We start from the raw sequence: 23,962 nt of genomic DNA on the forward strand, positions 1-23,962 counted from the left end.
TAATAACCTAACCTCAAGTACTGTTAAATTGTGTAAGCTCACTCTTAGGATCATCCTCCACACATGAAGAGCAGCAGCCTGGTGCTCAAGCTCTTCTTTGCAGCCTGAGGAGTTAAAACATTAGCTGAATTCAAAAGAGGCTACTTTAACTGCTGTAAATGCACTTACTCAAGAATTATTTACATGTAAGTATCAATCCAGCCTTTCAAGGCAGTGGAAATACCTGCAGGCCTTGGCAGGGTCATACTCTGAGTGTAAATCCAACTCCTGTGATTACTATGCTTCACCTTCCCATTTTTTAGGGATTCCTAATGTGTTAATTTTCTCTTTTATCATTTCTTTTCTTCTTTACTTTTGTTTCCTGAGTTCTTTTACTCAGAGTTTGGATTAAAAGGCAGAAGACCCTAGGTTGTCCTTCAGACTTAGATGTTTATTTATCTATAGCACAGCTGCACAGGATGTGCCTCTTAGTTAACAACGTGGAAAAGGCCATGAGTTCTAACTTCCAAGGCCTTTTAAGGTCCAAAACACCCAATTATGGCATGCTAAGTAATTTGGTTTTACTTTTAATCCAATAACTAACTATTCATGATCCGCACTGCGGGTTTTTTTGACCCAATAGCAGAACAGCCAGATTTGTGAAGAAGAAGGAGAAAAGAAGAAGAACAAATCCACACCCCAAATCCTCCATATTGTTACATATATCCCAGAAACCTAAATTTTCTAAATCCAGGGTTCCAACACTAATGCACAGAGACCCAAAGACTAAGCCTAAGAAAGGAAGGTGAATTCTAATCTCTGAAAGCAAGGGAAAAAAAAAAAAAAAAGATTTCTTCACAAGAGGATCATGCCTCATGAGAGAGAGACAATGAAAAACACCTCTCCTCGAGGAGATCCCAAAAGCTTAATGTCGCTACCCAAAGCACAAAGCAAAGCAGGATTGGCACAGGATCCTGGAAAAGCCCCCATGGTAAAAATGCCCGTCTGAATTGAACTATGCCTACATGAAATGACACAGTTTCTGCCTGTGTAGACAGTGACAATACCAGAAGCATCAAAGCAGTCACCTCGAAATATCACAGCCAAAAGTTTCTGAGGTTTGTGCATGTAATCTTTAATATACAACTCGTCTATAAAATGGTTTGCCATGGTTTTCTCTGTATCACAATTCAGCCTTGAGCCTGCTCTTTTAGAAGAAAAAATGCACACAAACACACAAACAGTTTCTTTAAAATAAATTTTTATGCTCCTTTGGGGAACAATGGCAGGATCAACCTCACTGAGCATGACAAAAAGGGAAGTTCCTAAAGGCTGCAGTTAGCTTGCAAAATTCCAATTTCAAACAAAGAATATATTAACGAGCCAAATTCTTTTAGCTCATTCAGCAAAACTGCCTAAGAGGCACTCCCCCTCTGGTGTCAGCTCACTTGGAAACTAACAGAAACTGCATTAAACGTCCCTTTTTTTCAAAAAAGCAAGGAAGATTCTAAGTACTGAATAAAGCAACAAAAGTACTAAGTATTGAAGCAAACACTGCATCTTCTGTTTGCAGAAAAAACAATCTGAAATTTAGCCACCTTGAGGGTAGAATTGGGACCAGATTTTGCCTTAAAAATACCAACCAAGCAAAATCCACAATAAATCCAAGAAAAATACCCAAATGATACTTTTACATGTCTTTGAAATTAAGAGAGAGTCCCTGAAAAGCATCTTTGACCAGAAGAACGCTGTTGCAGCAACCCTGACATGGCACAGTGCTACATATACTAGCTAGCTTTAGGTAGAGGAAATTTAGATGCTACAGTAGCAGAAAAGAGAAACTTTTAACAGTAAAAAAATAATCTTTAAACAGTATTTTAGCTATACTAATTCCTGACGCTCATTTTCATGTTTGGTGGCAGACATTAACCAGAAATACATTTTCACTGAAGCGAGGAAATACTCAACAACTCATAGGAACGCTGTATGTACTAAATGGAATGCAAAGTTTTCTTCAGTAAAACACATTTTTAACTTTACCTGTACGGTAGCACTTGTATTTTCTAAATTCCATCTATGGAAACGTATGGCTTTTATCTCATTTCTCTACTGATACAAGTAGCAACAGCTATGGATTTTTCCACTACTCTCAAAGAACTAATTTTATTCTGTGCAACATACAGTGTTGATGTAGACCAAGATGAGGGAGAAAATTTAAAAAAAGGAAAACACAGGCAGAATCTATGATCTCATTTAAGAGAAGGTAAATGTAATAATATATTTTATATCTTTGAGCCAATGAACATATGTTACCCACTATAATTGATACTTGCACAGCATTTCTTGGTCACACAAGGAAAAAGGGCAATAAAGGCAGTGTGAATGCACAGAAGGAATTCAGACAGGAATAAAGCTATGATTCACTTTTCAGTACTTACAAGAGGCTCAATTTCTATACCAATGGACCGAAATGTTGGAGAATATCTTTCTCATGCCACAACCCATATTCGTTTTTCTATTTTTGTTCATCCAGTCACCTCAAAATACTTGGAGACTGTAAGGGAAAATGTCCTTTTATAACAGACCTCTGGAGAAACTGCGTAAGTACCTTGCTGTTTGCGTGGATCATAAATCTGGAGCCCAAACAAAGGCGGCCTCTCACTTCTCAACAATGTCACATTCCTTGTCACCAGATCCAACTGGAAAATTGACCCATTCATGTAATCTGTCCAGTATATGTAATTTCCATGATGTGACAGTCCAAAAGGATGATTCAAATCTTTTCCATTGTAGACTACCTGCAATTAATTAGTGATAGGTGAGCATCAGCAAGGTTAAAAGAATTATTAATTTTTCTGAGAAGGTAAAACAGGAAACAGGAAAACTGAGATAATTACTGTTCCAAACATAACAATCTATTGCAATAAAATTAAATAAAGAGTGCAAAGCCCTACTGTGCAGCATTATCAATATCAAACTTCAAAAAACTTCATATAAATTCACTTTAAGCGGCCCCCATCAGATATCACAGGAACAGGGTGCCCAGGGAAGTGGTGGAGTCACTAACCCTGGGAGGATTTGAAAGACATAGGCGTGGGCTTTAGGGTCATGGTTAGTGATGAACTCAGCAGTGCTGGGTTAAGGGTTGGACCTGAAGATCTTAAGGCCTTTCCCAATATAAATAATTCTACGATCCTGTGATTCTGTCCCAGCAGCTGCAGTTTGGAATGACTGGTCTCCTTCTTCTGGCTGGGATCCTTGCTTGAACCAAGAGCCCTTTTCCTACCTCCCCTCTAGAGAGAAGGAAGCAGTTCCTCAGATGCCCTACCTTGTCTGTTTATAGACACAAACCCAAGAGAATACGGAGATAAAGACAACTAAAATACTACTTTGAGGTGATCGACAAACATCATCCTCTTTTGCCCTTCAAATTTTCTTTTTGGACTTGGAATTCTTATAGTCAAAACTCCTCAATGAACTGCTTTTGATCCAAATTAATCAATCAGTCAATAATCTGACAGCTATTGGTGGAATTAAGGACCTCCCCGTCCCCAGAATCTTCACTGTTCTGACACAGAATTAAAGATGTGATTGATCCAGTTAAATTTTGACTAAAGTATCCCATATTTAAATACAAATGATTAAGCATCAAAAGCAACCATCTTCTAGTTATTTTTGGCTACATACATTTATTCAAATAGTTATGTAGTTTTTCAATATCCCAGAATTAAAAAAAAAGAAAAAAAAATAAAAATTCTGTGACACACTTCAAAATAAAACCTGTAAAGACAGGTGCTTCTTGTTATTCACCACCTACTAATTTTATGAAGCAGATGGTAAAACTTGCCCAAATTATCAGACTCCAGTCTAAGCTTTAACCATTTTCAAGTGTCTTATTCTGTGCTTGTTGCGTCTGCAAACCCACACAGAATGTCTGCACAGACTTGTATCCAGCTAGTACAGGCATTAGTAACAACTAAAGCAATCTCTCTCCATCTTTGACAGCATTTGTTGAGTGCTGCCCCTCTGAATATTACCACAAATGCTCAAAAGAGGCACAGAAATTGATCAAAACCAGCTTGTCCAATGAAGTTCAAAGAAAAGCCTCCTTCTTTGCAGCTTAATGGCTCAATCAAAATATAACTCATTGCCACATGAGAAAAAAATAGATTTAAAAAAAATCAGGTTTGGTGTCACTTAGTACAGAGGAACATCTTAAGCTGTGTTTCAGTCTCTCTCTCAAGACTGCCACCATCATTCCGACAGAGGTGACGCCGGACACGTGGCAGGGTTGCGCAGACTTTAAAAACCTTGAGAAGTATTTTTAATGGAACACAATAAAATCTGGAGAAAGAACATGACTGTGGCAAACCAGCAGCATTTCTCTTTTACCTTTCTGTCAGTCCCATTCAAATAGATCCTTTCAATGTGATCGTAATAGGCATCACACCAGTACAGCACATTGGCACGGTGGTCCAGAGTTAAACCATTTGGCCAGAGCATCTTTGATGTAACAAAAACCTGCCGGCTGTAGCCATCCATCCAGGCCTTCTCAATCCTCCCCACGCTGTCATCTATTTCATCTTCCTCCCAGTCTGTCCAGTACATCCATCTAGGGAATTACAAAAATGAGTGTTCAGATCCCATTTTAATCAGGTGAATTACACCGTAGGCTTTTCGCAACACCTCATCTAAGCCAGAGCAATTTTGACTTTTGCATGTTTCTTTCCATTGCTGTTTCTACAACTGTGTTACCTTCCCTGATGCTGCTGAAGTGACACTTCTATTACTTTGCTCATATTGTGATAAATTACATGAATACCAGATGGACCAATAGACAAGAAAAGTGAAAGAATTAAGACCTTATTAAATCCCACCAGAATTATGGGGTTTCTTTGTTTGCTTTTTTTTAAACCATCAATTGTATTGACTTCATCACAAACTTCAAATTTTTACAGTGAGCTGGTTCTGGCCAGGTCTAATTTGCCTTTATGATGTAATTCTCACTTTTATTACACCTAATTCTACCAAAGAAGTTGCAACACAGTAATTATCTGCACTCTGGTTCTAGAGCTAAAGCATAACCTTGACGTTCTGTGAACTTCAGGTGCTACATGAAAGCAGCTAAATTACACAGAAAACTGTTACGAGTACTTTGTCCATCACAAAAATGTTTAGAAATAGTTGCTGTGAAAATCAGTTGAAAAATAGCCAGCAGGCAATTTTAGCATAGTTTTATAGCTTATAGTACAGCAAAACAGATTAAAAAAAAAAAAAACCAAAAAAAACACAACAAAGTGTGAAAGAAAGGCACCAATACTACTTTGGAAAAGTTAAAAAAAAAGGATATTAACTCCTCTAAAAGTATTGGCTCAGAGGAATTCTATGAGCCATTCTCTACTGGACACTACAGAATAAACCTTGATTTTCCTTATTAAATTTTTCTGATTATCATATTCTATTACAGAATTTGCCCATGAAAACTGTGATTTCAACCATTTAAATTACACAACTTCAACTTGTACAAAAGCAGAGGGCAGAAAATATGCTAAGAAACACCACTTTTTTTTTTTACCCTTTTTTAACATAAGGAAAATGAGTTAATGGGAAGAAATACATAGAAACCTGTATGCAATCTGTTAATCATCTCAGGTTGTATCACATTCAGTCACATCATTCATAAATGAAAACGTTTGCCAGACAGCAGATGCTTACTTTTAGTCAAAGATAGCATTTCAATTAACAAGCATTAAAGAGAGGAAAAACATCATGCCAATCTTAAATGGGTCCTATTTATTAAAGTTATCATGATTTAATTGCTATTGATGTACCTCACATTTTATTTCACAAGATTTATCTTTCTGAAATAACTTCTGTGATCCTAAACCATTTAATTGGCCTGTACTTTAAAGAATAAAGTCCTGATATTTAAATACTGAATTTACAAGGGAATAATACACTGAAGTGAAAAATTATTTTATTATCACACCTGTGTAAATTATGTCAAATCTACCGGCCAAAAAAATATATATTCAAATGCACTTTTATATATAAGCATAATTTAAGATTTATGAGAAACTGGAAAAAAAAATGCACATCATTACACAGGTTTGCAGATATGCAAATGCAGCTTTTTTGTTTCTTTTTCATTTCTCTCAAATCGCCCAGTAGAAGGTTGTTTTGGGTTCTTTTAATGTTTTTGTAAACACGTGCAAAGAACATCAGTCAATTTCTGATCCATGAGCCTTACAAACTCCGTTGCATGTTTGACTCAAACAGCACCGGCTTTAATCACAGAATGATAAACCTTGCACATGCCCTGAGGCTCAGGCAGCTGCAGGTCAATATGGCACTTATTTTATTGGGAGACAAAATATGTTTCACAAATATTTACATGACTTCTCAACAGCAATTACTAAACTTTTCTCCATCAACTCTTTGTCTGCACTTATTTTAGTTATCCTGTCAAGAGCTAAAATGTGCTCACAGTGACAGACATTTAAGTCAATGCGCTTTAATTGTATCTCAAAATGCAGTTAATGCTCCAACACCGGTTAAATCAAGACTAAAATTTTGGAAACACAATTAAAAAGCCATAATAAATGAAATCCCTCAGGAAGAGCTTCCATGAGAAGTATAATCATGAAGGACATGCTATTTTATTGGAGAAGTGTTTTATATAATGGCCCTTTCTAGGCAATACATCTTCATACACTGTTTCCTGTGCCATGCACTTACTGAGCCAGAAAATCTAACAAAGTAATTGCAGGTGTGGTTATGGTTCATGGTCTGATTTTATGCCCTCACTATCTGACCTTAATGAATTGTAGCCTTTCCACAGTCACTTCCCCTCCTCAAAGGACAGGCTCAAAAGGGAAAACCTGATAGTGTAAATATTTTCTGTAATAGGAAAATAGCAATCAATCCAGCCACACTAAAACTACCCACCTACATCATTCTTCAGTGACAATTCCCTGAACAAATCTAACACTGATTTTTTAAGTAAACCACCATTATTCCACAGTAATATAAAGTGATGTTTTGTTTGGTTTTTTTTTTTATTTTGCAGCCTATCAACATTAATTAATGCTAATAAGTAATGAAGAGTAATGTCTCAGTTTTGTAAATTAATGTGTACAAGGATAGGGTCATAATTATCTCCAGAAAATGAGACTTAGAGAGAGAGAGAAATAATTTACAGGAGAGCATCTTAAAATTCCCCTAATATTAGAAATTCATACAGGACTTACACCTTCAATTTGTTTGAGAAAAAGGTGACTCACACTCAGATTAACAGGACAGACATTCAACAGTGACAGGCATACAAATTCTTCTGAAGGCCTCAGGGCAAGAATGCTGGACAGGAATCACAGATATTACAGACTCCTGAAGAGTTGCAGACTGCTACATGACTCTCCAAACCTCATCCTGAGCAAAGTCAATCCTGTGTTTATGCTACAAAGACAATCATTACAGAAGAAACAGTTTGCTTCATACCCATTGACAGGATCGACAACAATTCCTCTCGGGTGGGACATGTCTCCCTCTAATAAAGTTTTCCTACTCTGAGCAGCTTTCTCCAGTCTGGCAACAGCAATTGTTTTCCTGTGGCCATCATTGGTCCAATAAAGATTATTTCCAATCCAGTCCACTGCTATGCCTTCCACATTATCAAGATCTGTTGAAAGAGAGAGGAGAGTAGTAAGAAATTAATACTATTTATGTTCTATATTTACTTATGTTCACTATTTATTATGTGATATCCACGCTGTATTTTTGAAATTGCTTTTTTCCCTTATCTACTAAAGGTCCAAAGCAAATTACAGATATTTGGTATCCACCAAAGTATCAATTAAACCTTGTTCACTTAAGAAACTAGACCTAAGTTTTGTAAATCAATCACAGGTGTAGAGATGACAATATGTCCTGTGAGACACAATATGAGAAAGTTATGTGGAGAAAAAAAAAAAGGTGGCACATGCTGAGAGGTCTTGCAAAATGTGTTTTAACAATTTTATCCGTATTTCTGATACACCTGCACTTTTAGGGAATGAATTTACCTTGTGATCTAAGAAGCTTGGGGGAAGCAAAGGTGTCAGAATGAGCTCTCCAGGACATGAAACAACAGAATGATGACATTTCTAACCCAGCAACCACCTGGTCTGACAAGAATCACCCAAAGCACAAAACTGCTGTGGGCCAGGCAGTGTCTGAGAGCAGTGCTAGCAGCTCAGCCAGCTTCCCCAGGCTGATGGACACTGCCAGTTTTATTGTTTATCTCTCAGTGCCTTTGCTACATTCTTTTGAAAAGACAATGTCAGAGGGAGCTGAAAGTTCCTGAAAGTGGAGAGTGGCCTTTGATCTTGGAGTGGTCAAGTAGGCTGAGAAAAGTGCTAAGAATGGAAGGGAAAAGAAAAGAGAATTTCACCAAGGACTTGGAGCCCAAGGCTCAGGGAAAAACTGCTGCACAGAACAGGCAACACAGAAAACCTGAACTGTGAAAGAAACGTGCTTTAGAGCTCTGAAGGGCCTCAGCAGATTTTGCTCAAGTCAAGAAAACAGTGACATGAGTAAAATGAAGCTTGAGGACAAGGAGTGATTTGTTCAAAACTCATTTTATTGTTATCCTGTCTGACCAAGGTAATTTGGGCTAAACATAGTTTCTATACTAATAAGATCAGATTTTGATATTAATAAGATCACCTTTTTAGAGAAAATGTTTTCCTTTTTTTTTTCTTCTTTGGGAGTCAAACCAGTCCAAATATGGGCTGTATTGGTATCAGCAGTAAAACTGTTAGATTAGAATGCTGGATACCTCCTAAAATTTACAAGACTATTGCTCCACATCTATTCAGCTTCACATAATAGCCACTGTCTCTGACCTGCCTTGCCTTCTGCAGGAATTTTGGGGGAAATGTGTTTCTAAACTAAATACAATCTAAGTCAAAAAAACTCACAGTAACTAAATACTATCTATATAAGAAAGTTTTAAAAATACAGGAGAATTCTACAGCACAACCCTATAGAGATAATTTTCATTGTTTTTGTGGAGTTATGATTTCAAGCTCACTTTTATTGCACTATCTAAAAGCTTTAAATATATTAATTACTTTTCAAATGGGTTTCACACCAAGAAGTAAACAGGAACAAGAAAATGGCCATTCTGCCATTCTGGTTAAACAAAATTGATCTGACTACAGTAAGCCAGTCCTTTTGCAGTAAAGCCCTTTCAGCATAAAAGGGAGGAGGTAATAAAATACCCTTGTGATCACTCTTCACTTGCTAAAGGAAAAATTAACATCTGTAATTCTGGAATTTCCACCAGAATTTTACTACCAACAGTAATATGAGGGCTCCAAATACAGTGAGTGTAGATAGGAGATTTTTAAAAACTCAAAGTTCTAGAGGCAGCAGTTTGCCACACTGATTTTCAATGTGGAACAGATTCCAGGCAGAGCATGTAATTTGGTACAGAATGGCCAAGCTCATCAATACTGGTTAGGTCATGTGCAGTAATAATGATGAAAATGCTAGATTAACATAAATATTGGTGGGAAAATAATTCTTCTATATACCAACCTTCTAAACAAAGATCTGTACAGACTTACTTTGGCCTTGTTTAAGCAACAGGTTAGCCTTGAGCATCCTTACTAAAATTGCAAGTAAATAATATAAGACTTTCAGAATTGCAGCAACATCTAAAAAAAGCATTAGGGATAGAAAGACAAGTAAAAAACCCTGAGCTTGTGCTCAAGTTACATTGACTGAACAGTATTTAAATCCATTTCAAAATGTCTGGGTTTTTCCCAGTTTTTAATGTAAAAGACTGATTTTACACCCAAGTTTGAAATGTTAATTATAATTTCTGTTGCTGGTGGAAGTACAGTGCTACTGCAGCTGTGCCACCGGCTCTAAGCTAGGCTGCGCTGGGGGCTGTCAAATTGTTATCAACACTACACAGCAGTTTGCTTCCCAAAGTGAAGAATAAGAAATCACAGCTGAAAGTATACGGGAAATCCAACTCCAGCAGAGTGAGGCGCTCAGTGATCCCAATTCCCAGCCAACAGCGCATAGGACCAGGCTCTCACGTAGGCAAACTGTAATTATCTGAGCTGCAATGCTGTCTGAATGAGCGAATACATTCTTGAAAAACCTGACAGTCACCAAAAAAAGGCAACTTCTAATCTGAGAAGTGGCACCTACCACAGCTAGAGGCCCTTAGCAGCACGCTATTCAGAGCGAATACACCACCTCCTGACACACCTGATTTTCTGTAGTAGCCTTCCACCAAGGAACGATTTCATCTGTCCCTGCTGAGCTCTTGAGAGTTGACAAGAATAAAATCTGAGGTGTTATGGCTGGAGGCCACATTAATTTTTTAAATCATAAAAAATACATTAACAAATGTTCTTTAAATATACTTTAAAGTTATGAAACTATACGAAGTTAAAACTAACAATGTAAGCTCCTGGGGAAGAAGGAGGGGGAGAATGACAGTGATGTATTTTTTGGTCTTTGCAAATAGTGGAATCACCAATAATAAATCATCAGAAAATCCACAAGTCTTTTGGCATTGCATTGATATTTTTGCTATGTTGTAATTATAAAGAGTAGACACTGCATTTAAACAATATTTACAGGAATGTCACCAGTCTTCTGGTTTGGCATGTTTGAATAGACTAATCCCAACCTGTCTGACCCTGACCTGTCTGACACCTTTCAGCCAGGATGCTCCTTGCTGCTCCCTTATAATGTTCAAATTTTCATATTTCCTGCTCCTTCCTCTATTCCACATTTGAATTACTTCGTTGTCAAATGAAATGCACAGTTAGTAAAAGAAAGTCAGCAATGGAAGATGTGAGATGTGCATTATCCATTCCCATGCTGGCAGTGAAATGAAGAATTACCAGACTGACAGCTGAGTATTTGTTATTTTCTGAAACAAATGCCCTTTATTAACCATTCACTAGAGCAGGGTAAAGAGCCTGTCACTATTCCTTGCAACTGCTGCTGAAGGGATCTTTGTGCAGACTCTGAGGGGAGACTTTACACTAAAAGAGCATCATATCACTGCACAGTGGAGATGGCTCCTTAGAAGGGTGGATTAAAACATGCATTATGAATGACAGGGAATGGAAATCCCCCTGCTAAAACAATTGTATTTTAGTTACTTTCACTGTCCTGAGCTTCCATTCACAAGTAATGATATTAAGCTCTCTGAAGGCCAAGATGAATATTTATGCTGCTTCTTACTTTGAGGACTAGAAAATAATTACTGTAGCATGGATTTCAGCCGTGGCAGTTGCTACCTCCTGCTGAAGCAGCATTTCAGAGAAGGGGCCATAAAGGAAAACCAAATCTTGATTGACACATTGGAAGCTTTTTTCACTGCAACAACATTTGGTATGATGAGATATGATTCTAGCCCAGAGAGATTCAGTGTAATGGGAGATGTAGAAATTAGAGAACTGCTGGCATTTTCTCTCATTGCTATAATAAATGTTACAAGCATCTTAATTAAGGTTCTAATAGATGTTTAGGTCTTCCTGTTGCTTCCACATATACAATGGAAAATGCATCAGGAAAGACAATGCTTTTTTCCTAATGAGTTTTCAAGCACAACAGACAATCTCATTCTGCCAAACTTAAACAAACTCCAGAATCCACAGTGTGCTACAGGCTGGAGTGAAGTCTTCTAAAGTCTACAGGGATTTGGGATGGCTCAACAAATACCCAGCTACTGGAAGGATACAAAATGAAGACAGAAATTAATCACTAATGGGGAACTGGACAAAGTAAGAACTCACAACAGAATGACTCAAACAAATTTTACATTTCTGTCCTCAGGAAAAATAAACAGGAAGCTGTAAAAAAGTAGCTCCAACTCTGTTCAAGGTCAAATTTGTGTCTGTTTTCCACAGGAAATTCAAATAAAACTTTAAATTATCTGCAAATGTCAGTTCAACTTCTCCACAGTGAGCATCTCTGAATGTCACCATCACTGAGCATCACCTACCATCTTTGAGGATTGTTTCTCGCTCTGTGCCATCAATCTTCTGCCGTCCAATTAGGAAACTGGTGGTATCAGCAAAGTAAATGTAATTGGTTTCAGCGTGGAAGTCCAGAGCACGAGGATTGACCAGGTTCTCTATAGGGATCATGTATTCGTCAGACACTTTGGTATTCAGGTCCATTCCCCGGATTATTCCTGGGCGTCCCTTCCCATAAAAAAGAAACAATTCATTCTTTGGTCCTGCAAAAGAAAGATTACAACAAACATAAACAACTGATGCTGCCTAATCTTCTTCCCAGTGCATAATGTCACTGTTTAATTAACTGGCATAATTAGTGGGGAGCAGGAGCCTTATTCGATACCAAAAATTAAACTTTCATATATTCTGAAGGTATCTAGATTAAAAAAAAAAAAAAAAAAAAAATCTAGCTAATTACATTCCCTTATTTAAAATACAAATTACTTCAGTGAGCTGCTTACATCTAATTATTTTTTTGTGTAAAAGCTCACACTGAAAAAGCTGTGTGTAGATCACAGAATAACTTTGCATCTGCTGTGAAGTGGACATATATAGCTCTGTAGACATTTAATTTCACAATTCATTAGGATCTATCAAGGTAATACAGACCATGACTGAAGTCAGCTTAAAATTTAACAATACCATAAACCCCAACATGTACAAAACACTTTTGTATCCACCTTAAGTTTCCCGGAATCAAACAACAAAAAAGATTAAAGTAAATTTCTTTCAAATTGAAAGGAATACAACAAATCAACGTACTCTGTTCTTTCCAACAGAGGTACAAAACATGGAGATCAAAAGTTCCTATTTCTCAGACTTTTACAATTTAAATAATAAGTTGATTACAAACAACTGAAGCTTATCAAAGTGATTTTCTTTCCTTAAATATACTTACAGATATCCTTAGAGGCTTAATGCTATCAATATACTTCTTAAAATTCTCTATATACTTTTCCTGCAGCCTCTTAGGTATTTTTGATGGAATTGTCAGAGAAAACTGCATCAGGTGTGACTGAGGTCAAATAAATCCATCTACCAGCATCCATCAGAGTATCTAACTGCATGTCTTTCATCTGAACTAAATCAATGTCATTTGACCGAAAAACCAGCCAAAAAACAGGCATTCCCAAAAACTTTTGGTGCCCTCCTGTTGGCTGTAGGTGACCAACAGATTGTGTTCATGTTATGTTAGGTATAACCACAGCTGCACAAATCACATTTGCTTTCACAAAGTATTCTGAGAAGAACCTTGACTTGTTCACAAGAATGTTCTGTTTTTGTGCTATAAGCTGATTGTATGGGTGGAAATTGGATGTGACAAACTATTAAGCAGCATTCCAGCCCCTATGTGCTGTGAAAATGCGTGGCATTTAAATAAAGAGTGAGGCTGATTAATGTAAAACTTGTGGTAATTCTTAGTACTCTTTGAGCAGCATCCCAGGTTTAAACTGTCACTCCTGTGAACTAAGCCAAATCAAATAATTTTAAGGGAATGAAAGGAGCAGGTGGACAAAGCACCAGGTACATGTTACAAACAAACTTCACCCCAAAGCAGCTCACGTGATTTGCTAAAGAACATCCAGAACTAAAGAACACGCTGGACTATTCATGGCTGGCAGACTGTTGGATTTCAATAACATACTTTTGCATGACCTGCCATCACTTCCCAGGATGAAGCCAGTCCTGCAGCGACACGTCCGTGCTTTGTAGCTGCTGCTGAGCAGGCAGATGTGGGAACATCCCCCTGGCATTCCATATGGGTCCACTTCACACGCGTGGCTTCTGACTATGGCAAGTGGAAAACAGCACGGCTCAGAGCCATTGAAAGCAAGACAACGATATGCATCAGCATGGAGGAAGTTTACAGAGGAAAAAAAAAAAATAAAGGGGATTTATGTCACAATAAATCTTTCCCCAGATTGTAACTACTAAGGAAGGTGTTTTTTAAAGATGATACCCAAGCCCAGGGCCATCTTGTGGCTATCAAGCCATGCCCATCACTGTGTGCAATCACCCCTCTGTGAATAAGCTCCTGCACAGCATTTGCCGGGCGGCGCTGCCCTGGGGGAGCTGACACTTCTCCCCTTTGTCATTTGTTGCTTTGGTTCATTTGGTTGGTTGGGGTTTTCTGAGGACAGAGTGCAACCCATGCCCACACAGTTTGGTATTCCTTCAACTCCATTAGACGGCACCTTTCTGGGCAGATACCTGTGCTGAAACTAAAGAACAGAACAAGCCTTGTAGTGTTTTTCCGTATTTACAGAATCACAAAACGATTTGGGTTGGAAGGGACCTTAAAGCCCATCTCATTCCAACCCCCTGCCATGGGCAGGGACACCTTCCACTAGACCAGGTTGCTCAGAGCCCCATCCAACCTGGCCTTGAACACTTCCAGGGAGGGGGTGGAGGTTTGTACAGTTGGGATATAAATCCAGCTGACGAAGACAAAGGATTCCTTTCCCTTCATTTCATATTTCCAAATTTCTCTGTTAGCAGCCTGCCATTTTTTTTTTAATCTGTTTATGGCAGTGTGCTGAGAAAACAAAATGTACCAGGTTATCTTGTATTTACCTTGCTGGCTTAAAACAGAAAAGAGTATTCTAGCTCAAAAACTGTTTTTCTTTTCTTCCTACTTTACCTCAAGCTTTTCAGTTTTTTTTTTTTTTTAAAAAAAAAAAAGCAAAGCAATCAAGTGGTTTAAGGTCGATATAGTTAAAGGTAATACAGAAACTCCAGCAAGCTGAGACAGCCTTTACAGAGAATCTTGACAAGCAACAAACATGTCCATTCAAAACAAAAGGAGTAGTGGAGTAATGACAGGATGTAACAGAAGATTACACTGTGCTCACGTCTCTCCTCTACTCAACCTCTCTGACTCCCTCAGGAGTACGAGAGGGATGATAATAGCAAAGAAAGAGTCTTTGCAGCCTCCTTCAGACATTGACATCTGCAAATCAATGCCCTCAGCTGCAGGGTGAAAATCAGTTCACCCACTCTACATCAATTTAGAGTTCGTTCCCACTTCACAAACTTCTCCAGAAGCAGCCATTCTGTTTAGAAACATCAACATTGAGAATTGATGTGTTGGCTTTTCACTCTAAGCAGTCATGGCAACGATTTATTGTTATCAGTCACTTCAAAAATTCTCATGAAGAATCATTGTAAATGTTATGGATCTTGCTACCTTTACACAAAGTTCCCACAAGTCCCACTGCTCTTCTCCATGCAGAAAGGATGTAAACAAATTAAAGTCATACAGGATTACGGACCTCAGAAATTGCTGTTTTACCAAAAAATTCTGAGATTATAGAAAAGTTTTTCATTCTAGAGGAAAATGAAGATTTCTTTCACAGATGGCAATGCTGACATTCACACAAAGCAAGGAAACACTGTCAGCCTTTCCCTCTCTCCCCGGTGCTGTGCTGGCAGCTCAGCGGCTTGGCTGCCCACACCCCCGTGCCTTTCTGGCAGCCCCAAAGACAGGAGCTCACATGAGGTGGTGTCTCAAAAGCAGGCCCAGAGATACCAGGAATCTCTGAGATCTGAGATCAAGCATGCAGACAACTCTGGGACATCCAACAGTTCTGAAGGTGTTAAACTCTCAGAGGTCTGAGCCCCACAGCGCAGAGCAGGGCTCTTCGGCAGCTCTCCAAACTGGAGTCTCAGAAAGAGGTTGAGTCGGCAGCTTAGAGACACAGGAAAAGTGGCAACAACCACACAGAAAACTGGGCAGATGAAGTTACAGAAAGTTGTGCCACAAGGACAAATTTTCACTCCATCTTCAGACACTTTTTAACCACACAACCACTTACTGCCCGGTTTTACATTTTCTAGAGAGAGGAAATTTGGTCTTACCTGCTGCTTGAGTTCTTTTCTGATACACACGAATCTCTTTAGCATTGTCCAGACTAGCAAGAGCCTGAACATCAGTACCATTGTATCTGTTTATTCGCAAGATGCTGAGGTTATCTGAATTAATTGTATATAAATAGCTTTCAAATACTGCCAAACCACAAAGATGCCTAATCTGGAAAAGAATAAAAATGGAATCATTATTTTAGCTCAATATTTTAGGCATATCCAGGAGTTGTAAACATCAAACACTAGTGTAAATTGTATGTGATAAACTGTACAAAAGGTTTTCTGAATATGTCAGTAAATATTTGTAAAAATTTAAAAAAATTACACTAGAAGTATAGTTCCCATTCTTGTAGTCTGAAATTTATAATTAGAAAAGCTTTGTACAAGAAAGGCATAAAATTATAATTATTTAGCAGTCTAAATTCATTTAGTCTCCAAATTCCCCACTTCTCTGTTTTTTAAATTAAAAACTTCTGCATACTCTAAGTGCAACAACTTATTTCAGTATTACCTAATGATCATTAACTAATAGTAACTAAGATAAATTAACTATTATTAACTAGCATTAACTAATAAATATAGTAAACTTAGAATTTTAAAACACAGTTCATAAGTGTAATTGATCCACTTTTTAAAATTATTTTATGATCAATCAAGGCAAATGGTGCAAGATATACCTGCTGAATATTTTCTTGAGTACATGAGAAATACAAATTCTGTCAGCTTTGCTGGGTTCCTTTTGTGTTGGTGTCTTTGAATATGGTGGTGGCCACTTGGCAGCACTTGTTTCTCAAAAAGTGAATTCTAAAATCGTATTAATTTCTGATGTGTCTGAGCACACAGATTAAAAATTACCTAATTGCAGTTAGTTAAGACAACCACAGCTGAAACACTAAGTGTTTAAAATTTAGAGGCTGTTCTTGATTTATAGATTTAGAAAATGTAAAATATCTCACAGGCAATTCTGAAAGCTGGACAAATTAAAGAGAATTTTTTGGCAGATGTTCATATATGCACAGGCTGAATATCTTATTACTTTAATCATTAAATTGCTCACCACGAAGTATTTACTTATCTCATTCACTCACAAATTCAGACCTACGTCACCAAAAACCAACCCAAACAAAACAACCCTGTTGTGCATCAAGTATTTCAGTCGTTCAGGAAATTATACCACAGTTGGCCAAGTCTTGCCATTGTATTCTGTCCTCATCCAGAAAAATAAATAATAATTGACATCATTGGAAGTGTTTGATTAAGACCCAAAAGAAATTCAATGCAATTATAGCAAGATGGAAGAGAAAACAGCCTTGAAAATAAAGATGCATCTGTACCAAATTGTGGAATTCTGCCCTGAATTACAATCCTTTCTTCCCTATTTCCATTTGCACTCAGTTTAAGTCTTTATCATTTTTCTTTATTAAAACTACTAAACTATGTGGCTCTTTTTGCAATGCATTTTATAATGACCAAATTATTTGTATTTGTTTTTCATTTTTGGGTTTTTTACATCTCATGAAGCTTTCCAGCAATCTTATGCACGAGTGAAAACATTGCTGGATATCCTTTGAAAGCCACCCAGGCTGACAATCACAAAATCCAGTTTTGTTTCGAAAGCACATCTCTGATATGCTTGTATTTACACAATAAACTTTAGTCCCTAAAAATTATTGTGAACAGTTTGGTGGTTTGCTGTTTCCTCAGGCTAATGAGGAGTAATTTGGAGAAACAATCATTCTAGATTATGGCAAATGCAGCACAAAACCTACTGAAATTACCAATTCTTCATTTGAGTGGAAAGACAATTGGTACTTTTTGTGACAGCAGTGAGAAGCCAAACTTTTTACTACCCTTCACCCATCCTAAAAGACACAGATCTCCTCTTTTCTTAGCTAGTTTTGAGAAGAAAGAATCCCCCTGAACTTGAGAAAGTATCTTCTTTCGCATCTAAATTTCAGCAAGTAGAGAACGAACAATCATCTCTCCTATGACACCAGTACAACTCAGTTACAAGCCTGTAAAGGTATTTGTTAATGGCTTCTGAAAATGATTTTAGCTTTTTAAGTATCTATTCCAAAATGTTACGTTAAAAAAAAAAACAACAAACCAAAACCAAAACAATAAACCCAAAAGTTTACAAGACCTGTTGTTCCAAAATTGGTTGAATACTGGGAATAGATTGGTAAAAAACAGGAAGGTGTTTGCCAAACCACCACTTAGACTGCCTTTTGTCACATTTTCTGCCTACTTTTAGGTAAGTTAGTCTAACCAGTTGTGTCTCGGTAAACAGTGATTATTTGGAAGCAAGGAATGACAGCAAAACACGTAAAATGTTTATTCTGCTTGCACATTTTTACACTCCCTGTTTAACCTCAAGCAGAAGCAGATGCAACTTGGTGCCCACACCAGCTCTGGCAGTTCAAGTAGTGACCAGAACAGTTTGGTCTTTGCTGATTTTCCCTGGATTTACATAAGACTCACAACTGTCAGAGAACTCTTCCACTCTCCAAGCTAATGGATTGAAATGCTCCTGCTCAAAGACTCACACAGTCTCAGTGCTTGTATTTATGACTCTAAACATCAGGATCAGCTGTGAAAAGCATCATTGCCATCAACAAAAATACGATTTAAGGGCATCCAGATTAGTCTGAATGGGTGAATAGCTTTTGCTATTCTGTTTCACATTATTGAGCCTGTTAGTCTCTCCTTCCTGAGTGGGTAAGGACATCTTGTCATTAAGGATTTATCTCCCAGCACCTTTCCACCCCATATTTTCACTCCTGAAGTCTTTTACAATGGGGAGTGTGACTTACCTGGTGCACTGCTAATGAGACACTGTATGGAAACATTCATAGGTAGAAAAATGGGCTAAATCGCAGCTAAACCAAAACATTCAGATGGATCTTTTAAAGTCTAATGCATTTGAACTAAAAAGGGAAAAAAACATGAAATCCCTGTAGCTGCTAGCATTATGTGCCTTCATTTACTGATGCTATTACTTTTTACTAATTTGCAAATAAATACCTACTTGTCTGCCTTTAGTTATTGTTTGCCTCCTTCTCCCCTGATAGTCAGCAACTTCCACACTCTCCAGATATATGTCAAGCCAGTACACATATTTATTGATGAGGTCTAGTGCCAGAGCAGTTGGCTGTTCAATTTTCAAGTCCACTATCCACGTCCTGTTCATTCCATCCATGTCACATCTCTCCACCTTGGCAGCATTCCCGTAGTCTGTGAAGAAAAGCTTTCTGTTGAAAGAAAATAAGATGTTGTAAGTTTTAAAGGGTGTGAGCAGAGTGCAAAGCTCCTGCTGGCTCCAGCAAAAGGAAGTTTTTGTTCTTTGTCATTCCAATTTCCTAGATACCCCATACTGATAATCACATAATTACTTTTAAAAATTCACCGTATCTTCAAACAAATTAACAATTACACAGATCCATCTTTCAAATGTAATGCACAGAAGTTCTAAATGCATTTTCTTACAAAACAGATAAACCATGTAATACTCTAAAATTACAATCTTAAATATATTTTTAACCATTATTTGTAAAAAAATGGCAAGATAGTTGCAGATAACAGTGACAAAAGCATAAAGCACTCACGTTGTCTGGAGAACAGAACATTGCACACAAGCTATAACAAATACAGTGATTCCCACTGCCAGGTGTTTTAAAATTTATTTCTGAGGGAGATGCTTTAATCTGTAGCACATTTGTATCCAGCCTTGGAAAGGTGTTCAGGCTTCAAAATGCTTCCACAAATCCACTGAGTCATTCCATCCAGGAATAATGGGAAACTATCAAAGACTTAGAACTGCTGCTAAAGCTGCCTAACCCGATACTTGATTAGCATTCACTGGCTTTAGCACACGCAAATCAATTTTGATTAACATGACAATATTTTAACAAGATTACCTATTTGTGAGAACAAATTACACTTGCAAGCTGAAGACCACCTTGCCATGACTTTAACATGCTGTAAAGAATAATCTGATTCCAGGCTGAATGTTACTAAAACTACTTTGAGAACCAGGATTTCATTATCCAAATGAAGTGAATTATCTCCTAGTTATTACCACTAATGGGAATAACTTTGGATCATCTGCATATAAACCTTCAGATATCTTTATGTGAACGAGCAGTAATTTATAGCCTTGTAACCTCTTATAAAAATCCAGTTTTAGGCTGTTTGCTGAATAGACAAATGAAACCTATATCCTTTATTTTTAGTCTTCAAATAAATAAGAATACATTTTAGAGATAGTTAAAGTGTTTCAAGTGCAAAAAGTGAAAATAAAATAAAATAAAATAAAAAACAAACCAGAAAACAACAACAACAACAACACCCCCCCCCCCAAAAAAAAAAAAAAAAACCAACAAAAAAAAATCATCTATAGTCTATGTGCAGGAGATGTCAAATGCCAAAATGAATTGATCTCAGAAACATAAAATTGGACTGGAGGAGAATTTGAAAGGTCATGTAGTCCATCACCAGGCCATAAGGCAGAATAAACTTTACCTATAACATTCCTGAGGGATAACTGCATTCCTGACAGGGATTTCTATTTATCAAAATAATCCAGAATTCCTGTCCTGTCCTTCATTGTCATTCTTTACCCCAGCTGTACTCAAAGAATATATTTAAAAACATACACTTAACATTCAAGTTTGTATAAATCAAAATGTCCATAGTACAGAATATATGCAAAGTAAGTGCACTCATATCATCAGAAATAACAAGGCCAACACCTATATATATTTAAAAGAAGCTGCTAAAAAGTTACATGTACTCAAGCCTACAATCTGTACTTCTGGGGATTTGATTTATGCTATTTAATGGGACATGGCACTTCAAGATTCAATAATTCAAATAAAGCTCATTTTGCAATCATAGAACCGACTGGGTTTGCTGTGATCAGGCACGAACACACTCACATACGTGTAAATATATCAATATATAAATATACAAATACACACACACATATGTATAAATACACATCCAGACACACAGCAGTTACCAAGACCTGAAGTTTGACTTCAGACTGACTCTACTGCGTAGTGTTCACTGTTTCTTATTAATGATTTAACATTTCTACAGACTAAAATAAGTAAGAAATAATAACTATTAGCCTTTTACAATGAGAATATCTATTCAGATCAGAAAACAAATAAAGTGCTTGCACATCAATAACAAATCCAGTAAGGAGTATCCAAGAATCAAGAATATTTAAGAATTTAAGTGGCTGCTCCAGCTTTCTGGAGTGGGGGATATTTCTTTTTTTCTTCAATATCTGTTTTATATTAACATCATTTGTGCAAGTTATCATGACTTCATGTGCAAATGACATTCCTTTTACTCAAAAAATCATTATTCTTCTCCTGGAGACTGACAACAATAAAACTTTATAATTAAATGAAGAGGTGAAAGACAGAACAAGAAAGTAGCTGCCTAACTGCTGCTGTACGATCAAAGAGCTCTGAAAATTAAATTAAGAAAATTAAAAGCTTTATTGTGTAATCTTGAAAGGCAATTCTGTATTTAAAGACTAATGCAGATTTTTAGAGTGAGGTTTAAACCAGAATTGCATTTCTAACACAAGAAGCTGACCCACAATTACGCTGTATTTCCATTGCCTTGGGAGCTGTCAAGGATGCACTGTACAGTATTTATTTCAGCTCAAGGCTAATTTTTCTGCTCACAAATGGTGCTGGGTTTGCCTTTCCACTTTCAGCAGAGGGCAATGAAATCTTTTATCCATTCACAGAGCAATTTCAGGAGGAAAACTGGCCATGTGCATGTCCCTGCACAGCCCAAGCTCAGGGCACTGGTGCTGACCTTGAGGGACAGGATCTGACAGGAGAGCTGAGTTCATTACAGCCTTTATTTCCTGAGACTGCCAAAGAGGATGCTAATTGAGGCTGCTGTAACAGTAAAAATGTTGGCACTAAACTGGATTTTATTAAGGCATGCTATCTTTTGAAAGCTAGAGACTTAATGTGTCGAAATTCTGAATTCTGTCTGCAGTTAATCAAGAACAAAAAGGGCCATCTTTTTCATCAAGTCCTGGTGCTTTGCAGGCACTTAAACTCATAAAAGTGTTCAGTTGTTTTGACTCTTCCAGAATGGTTTCACTGTTGTTCCAGCAGCTGGGAATCTACATCTAATAACTAATGGTGATACCTTCCAGGCTAAATTACACCAGCTGATTTCTGCAGCAGCTTATTTGGCTTAAACAGCTACTTTCACCCGTCTTCCCCTCCAGAGATATTTCTAGATGGCAATCAAATTCTTTCCCTCTACCTAGAAGCTAGAGATAAGCAAGGGAAGGCAGATTTCTCATCTCATAAGGCAGAGTCTTTCTGCTGCCCTTCAGTGCAGTTAGTTATTCCAGTTTTAAGTCAGTGTTTGAACAAGCATGGCCAGCACTGGGTGTGCTGCTCCAGAGAGGAGCTCACCAGTGCCTGCACAATGGCCCAGCAACCTCTCTGCAACAGCTGGAGATTCAGCCGCCCCTGGATGGCATTTGCTGTTTTCACAGCTCTATTACACTGCTGATTTACACTTATCCTCTCACCAGCTCTTACACACATCCTCCTCAGCCTAACAGCTTAGTCTCAAAAAGTTATGATTGGAGGTTTTCCAAAGAGTTTGGTTCCAACCAGGAAAAGATACACAGGGACGATTCCCTCCGCATCTGAGCAACAACAACTCTCTAGCATTTTGAAATATCCCCACTGACAAACCCACTGCCTAAAACCAGCAATAAATGTTACCAAATAGAACTAATGCCAGAAGGAAAGAATGCTGTCATGAGACAAAAGTGACAGTGAACTTCCCAGTCCCTGCTCTCACACCAGTGATCACAGATTCATCTTTCCTTCATTATCAAGCCTCAAAACCATGTAGGGAGGGCCTCAAAAGGCCCTTTTTCTTTCCTGACAGAGACAGCTGCCCTCAATAGAAATTCAGATAGTTACTGCCTGAGTTCAGTTGCCAAATCCCTTATCACCACTGATTTTGCCCACCAACTTCTCCCTTGTCACTTCCTTTTGTTTTGCAAGCTTTCAGCCACCTCATTCATAACCCACCTATTTAATTAGCTGAGAAAGAAATACTTTCCCTGTAAAGCTGCATTTGGGCACTTGCATGACTGAAAACTGCTAATTTCTAATGCACCTAAGATGCCAAACACTGTACAGCACAATCAGAGTTTGGGGGGCAAAAAAATCACAATTCTGGGGCTCTTTGACAAAAAACCAATGAAATATTATAGGAGGCAAATTTTTAGTAAAGCACATATAGAAAAAGGGGATGCTTTCTTAGGCCAAATTACTGCTGTGGACAAGATCTAACTAGAATAAAGTAAAATAATTCCTACCACACCTCAACAAGAGCTATGAGTAGAAAGGACAGCATTTAGTTTTCAGCAGCTATACCGAGAGGATCATTTTCAAGACAGAAGGTGACTAAAGATATTCAGTTGATCCTGGCAAAATGAACAAGTGACAAAACGTTAGAGGCTTTTTACCAATTTAGGAGTGGGATTATGGTGTGGGGAAAAAAGTTTGAATTGGAATTAACAGAAATGCTGTTCAATTTAACTGGTTTGAAACATAATGAGAACAGCATTGACATTGAGCGGCACCAGCTAGATTAACTGTAGGACAAATAGGACAACTAAAATTATAGGGACTGTGATGAAGAAGGAACCTTCTTCAGAGGAGGTGATCAAAATATCCAGTCAAAAGGACTGTGTGAAAACACCCTGTGGGGTTCTCTTACAGCCCAGGTATGAGGTGATCGACTGACTGGATTCTCAGAAGGGGACTGCCACACAGTCCTGTATCTGATTTCTACTGCATTTAATCAAAATGAATGTGATTCGATTTAGTTTACATCGCATTTAAATAATAATATGCTTCATAGCGTGGTCCAGGAGCATTTCTTTTTTTGTTGATGTTTAGGATGGTTTCTGGGTTCAGCAGTTTTCCTTTTTCATCCACATCTACACCAAAAGAAACTGGCCACCCTCAGATCTAGCCCATTTTTGGTAATAAATGAGCCATGGCCCTCAGTGTCCCAGA

The 23,962-nt window shown here is 37.7% G+C and overlaps 1 protein-coding gene across 2 annotated transcripts in view; it reads right to left on the minus strand.

Annotated features, from left to right (window-relative positions):
* Positions 1-23,962, minus strand: part of LRP1B (LDL receptor related protein 1B) — a 638,461-nt gene that overhangs the window by 215,929 nt on the left and 398,570 nt on the right. For both annotated transcript variants that reach the window (XM_032114472.1, XM_032114471.1), the window contains 7 exons: positions 18,904-19,126; positions 15,870-16,041; positions 13,657-13,800; positions 11,996-12,232; positions 7,477-7,657; positions 4,372-4,591; positions 2,588-2,777 (listed from right to left, as the gene is read on the minus strand). In XM_032114472.1, coding sequence (XP_031970363.1) covers positions 2,588-2,777; positions 4,372-4,591; positions 7,477-7,657; positions 11,996-12,232; positions 13,657-13,800; positions 15,870-16,041; positions 18,904-19,126 — 1,367 coding nt within the window. The remainder of the gene's footprint in view (positions 1-2,587; positions 2,778-4,371; positions 4,592-7,476; positions 7,658-11,995; positions 12,233-13,656; positions 13,801-15,869; positions 16,042-18,903; positions 19,127-23,962) is intronic.

This window comes from Corvus moneduloides, chromosome 7 (assembly GCF_009650955.1).
Source record: "Corvus moneduloides isolate bCorMon1 chromosome 7, bCorMon1.pri, whole genome shotgun sequence".
In the NCBI taxonomy this organism is placed as follows: Eukaryota; Metazoa; Chordata; class Aves; order Passeriformes; family Corvidae; genus Corvus; species Corvus moneduloides.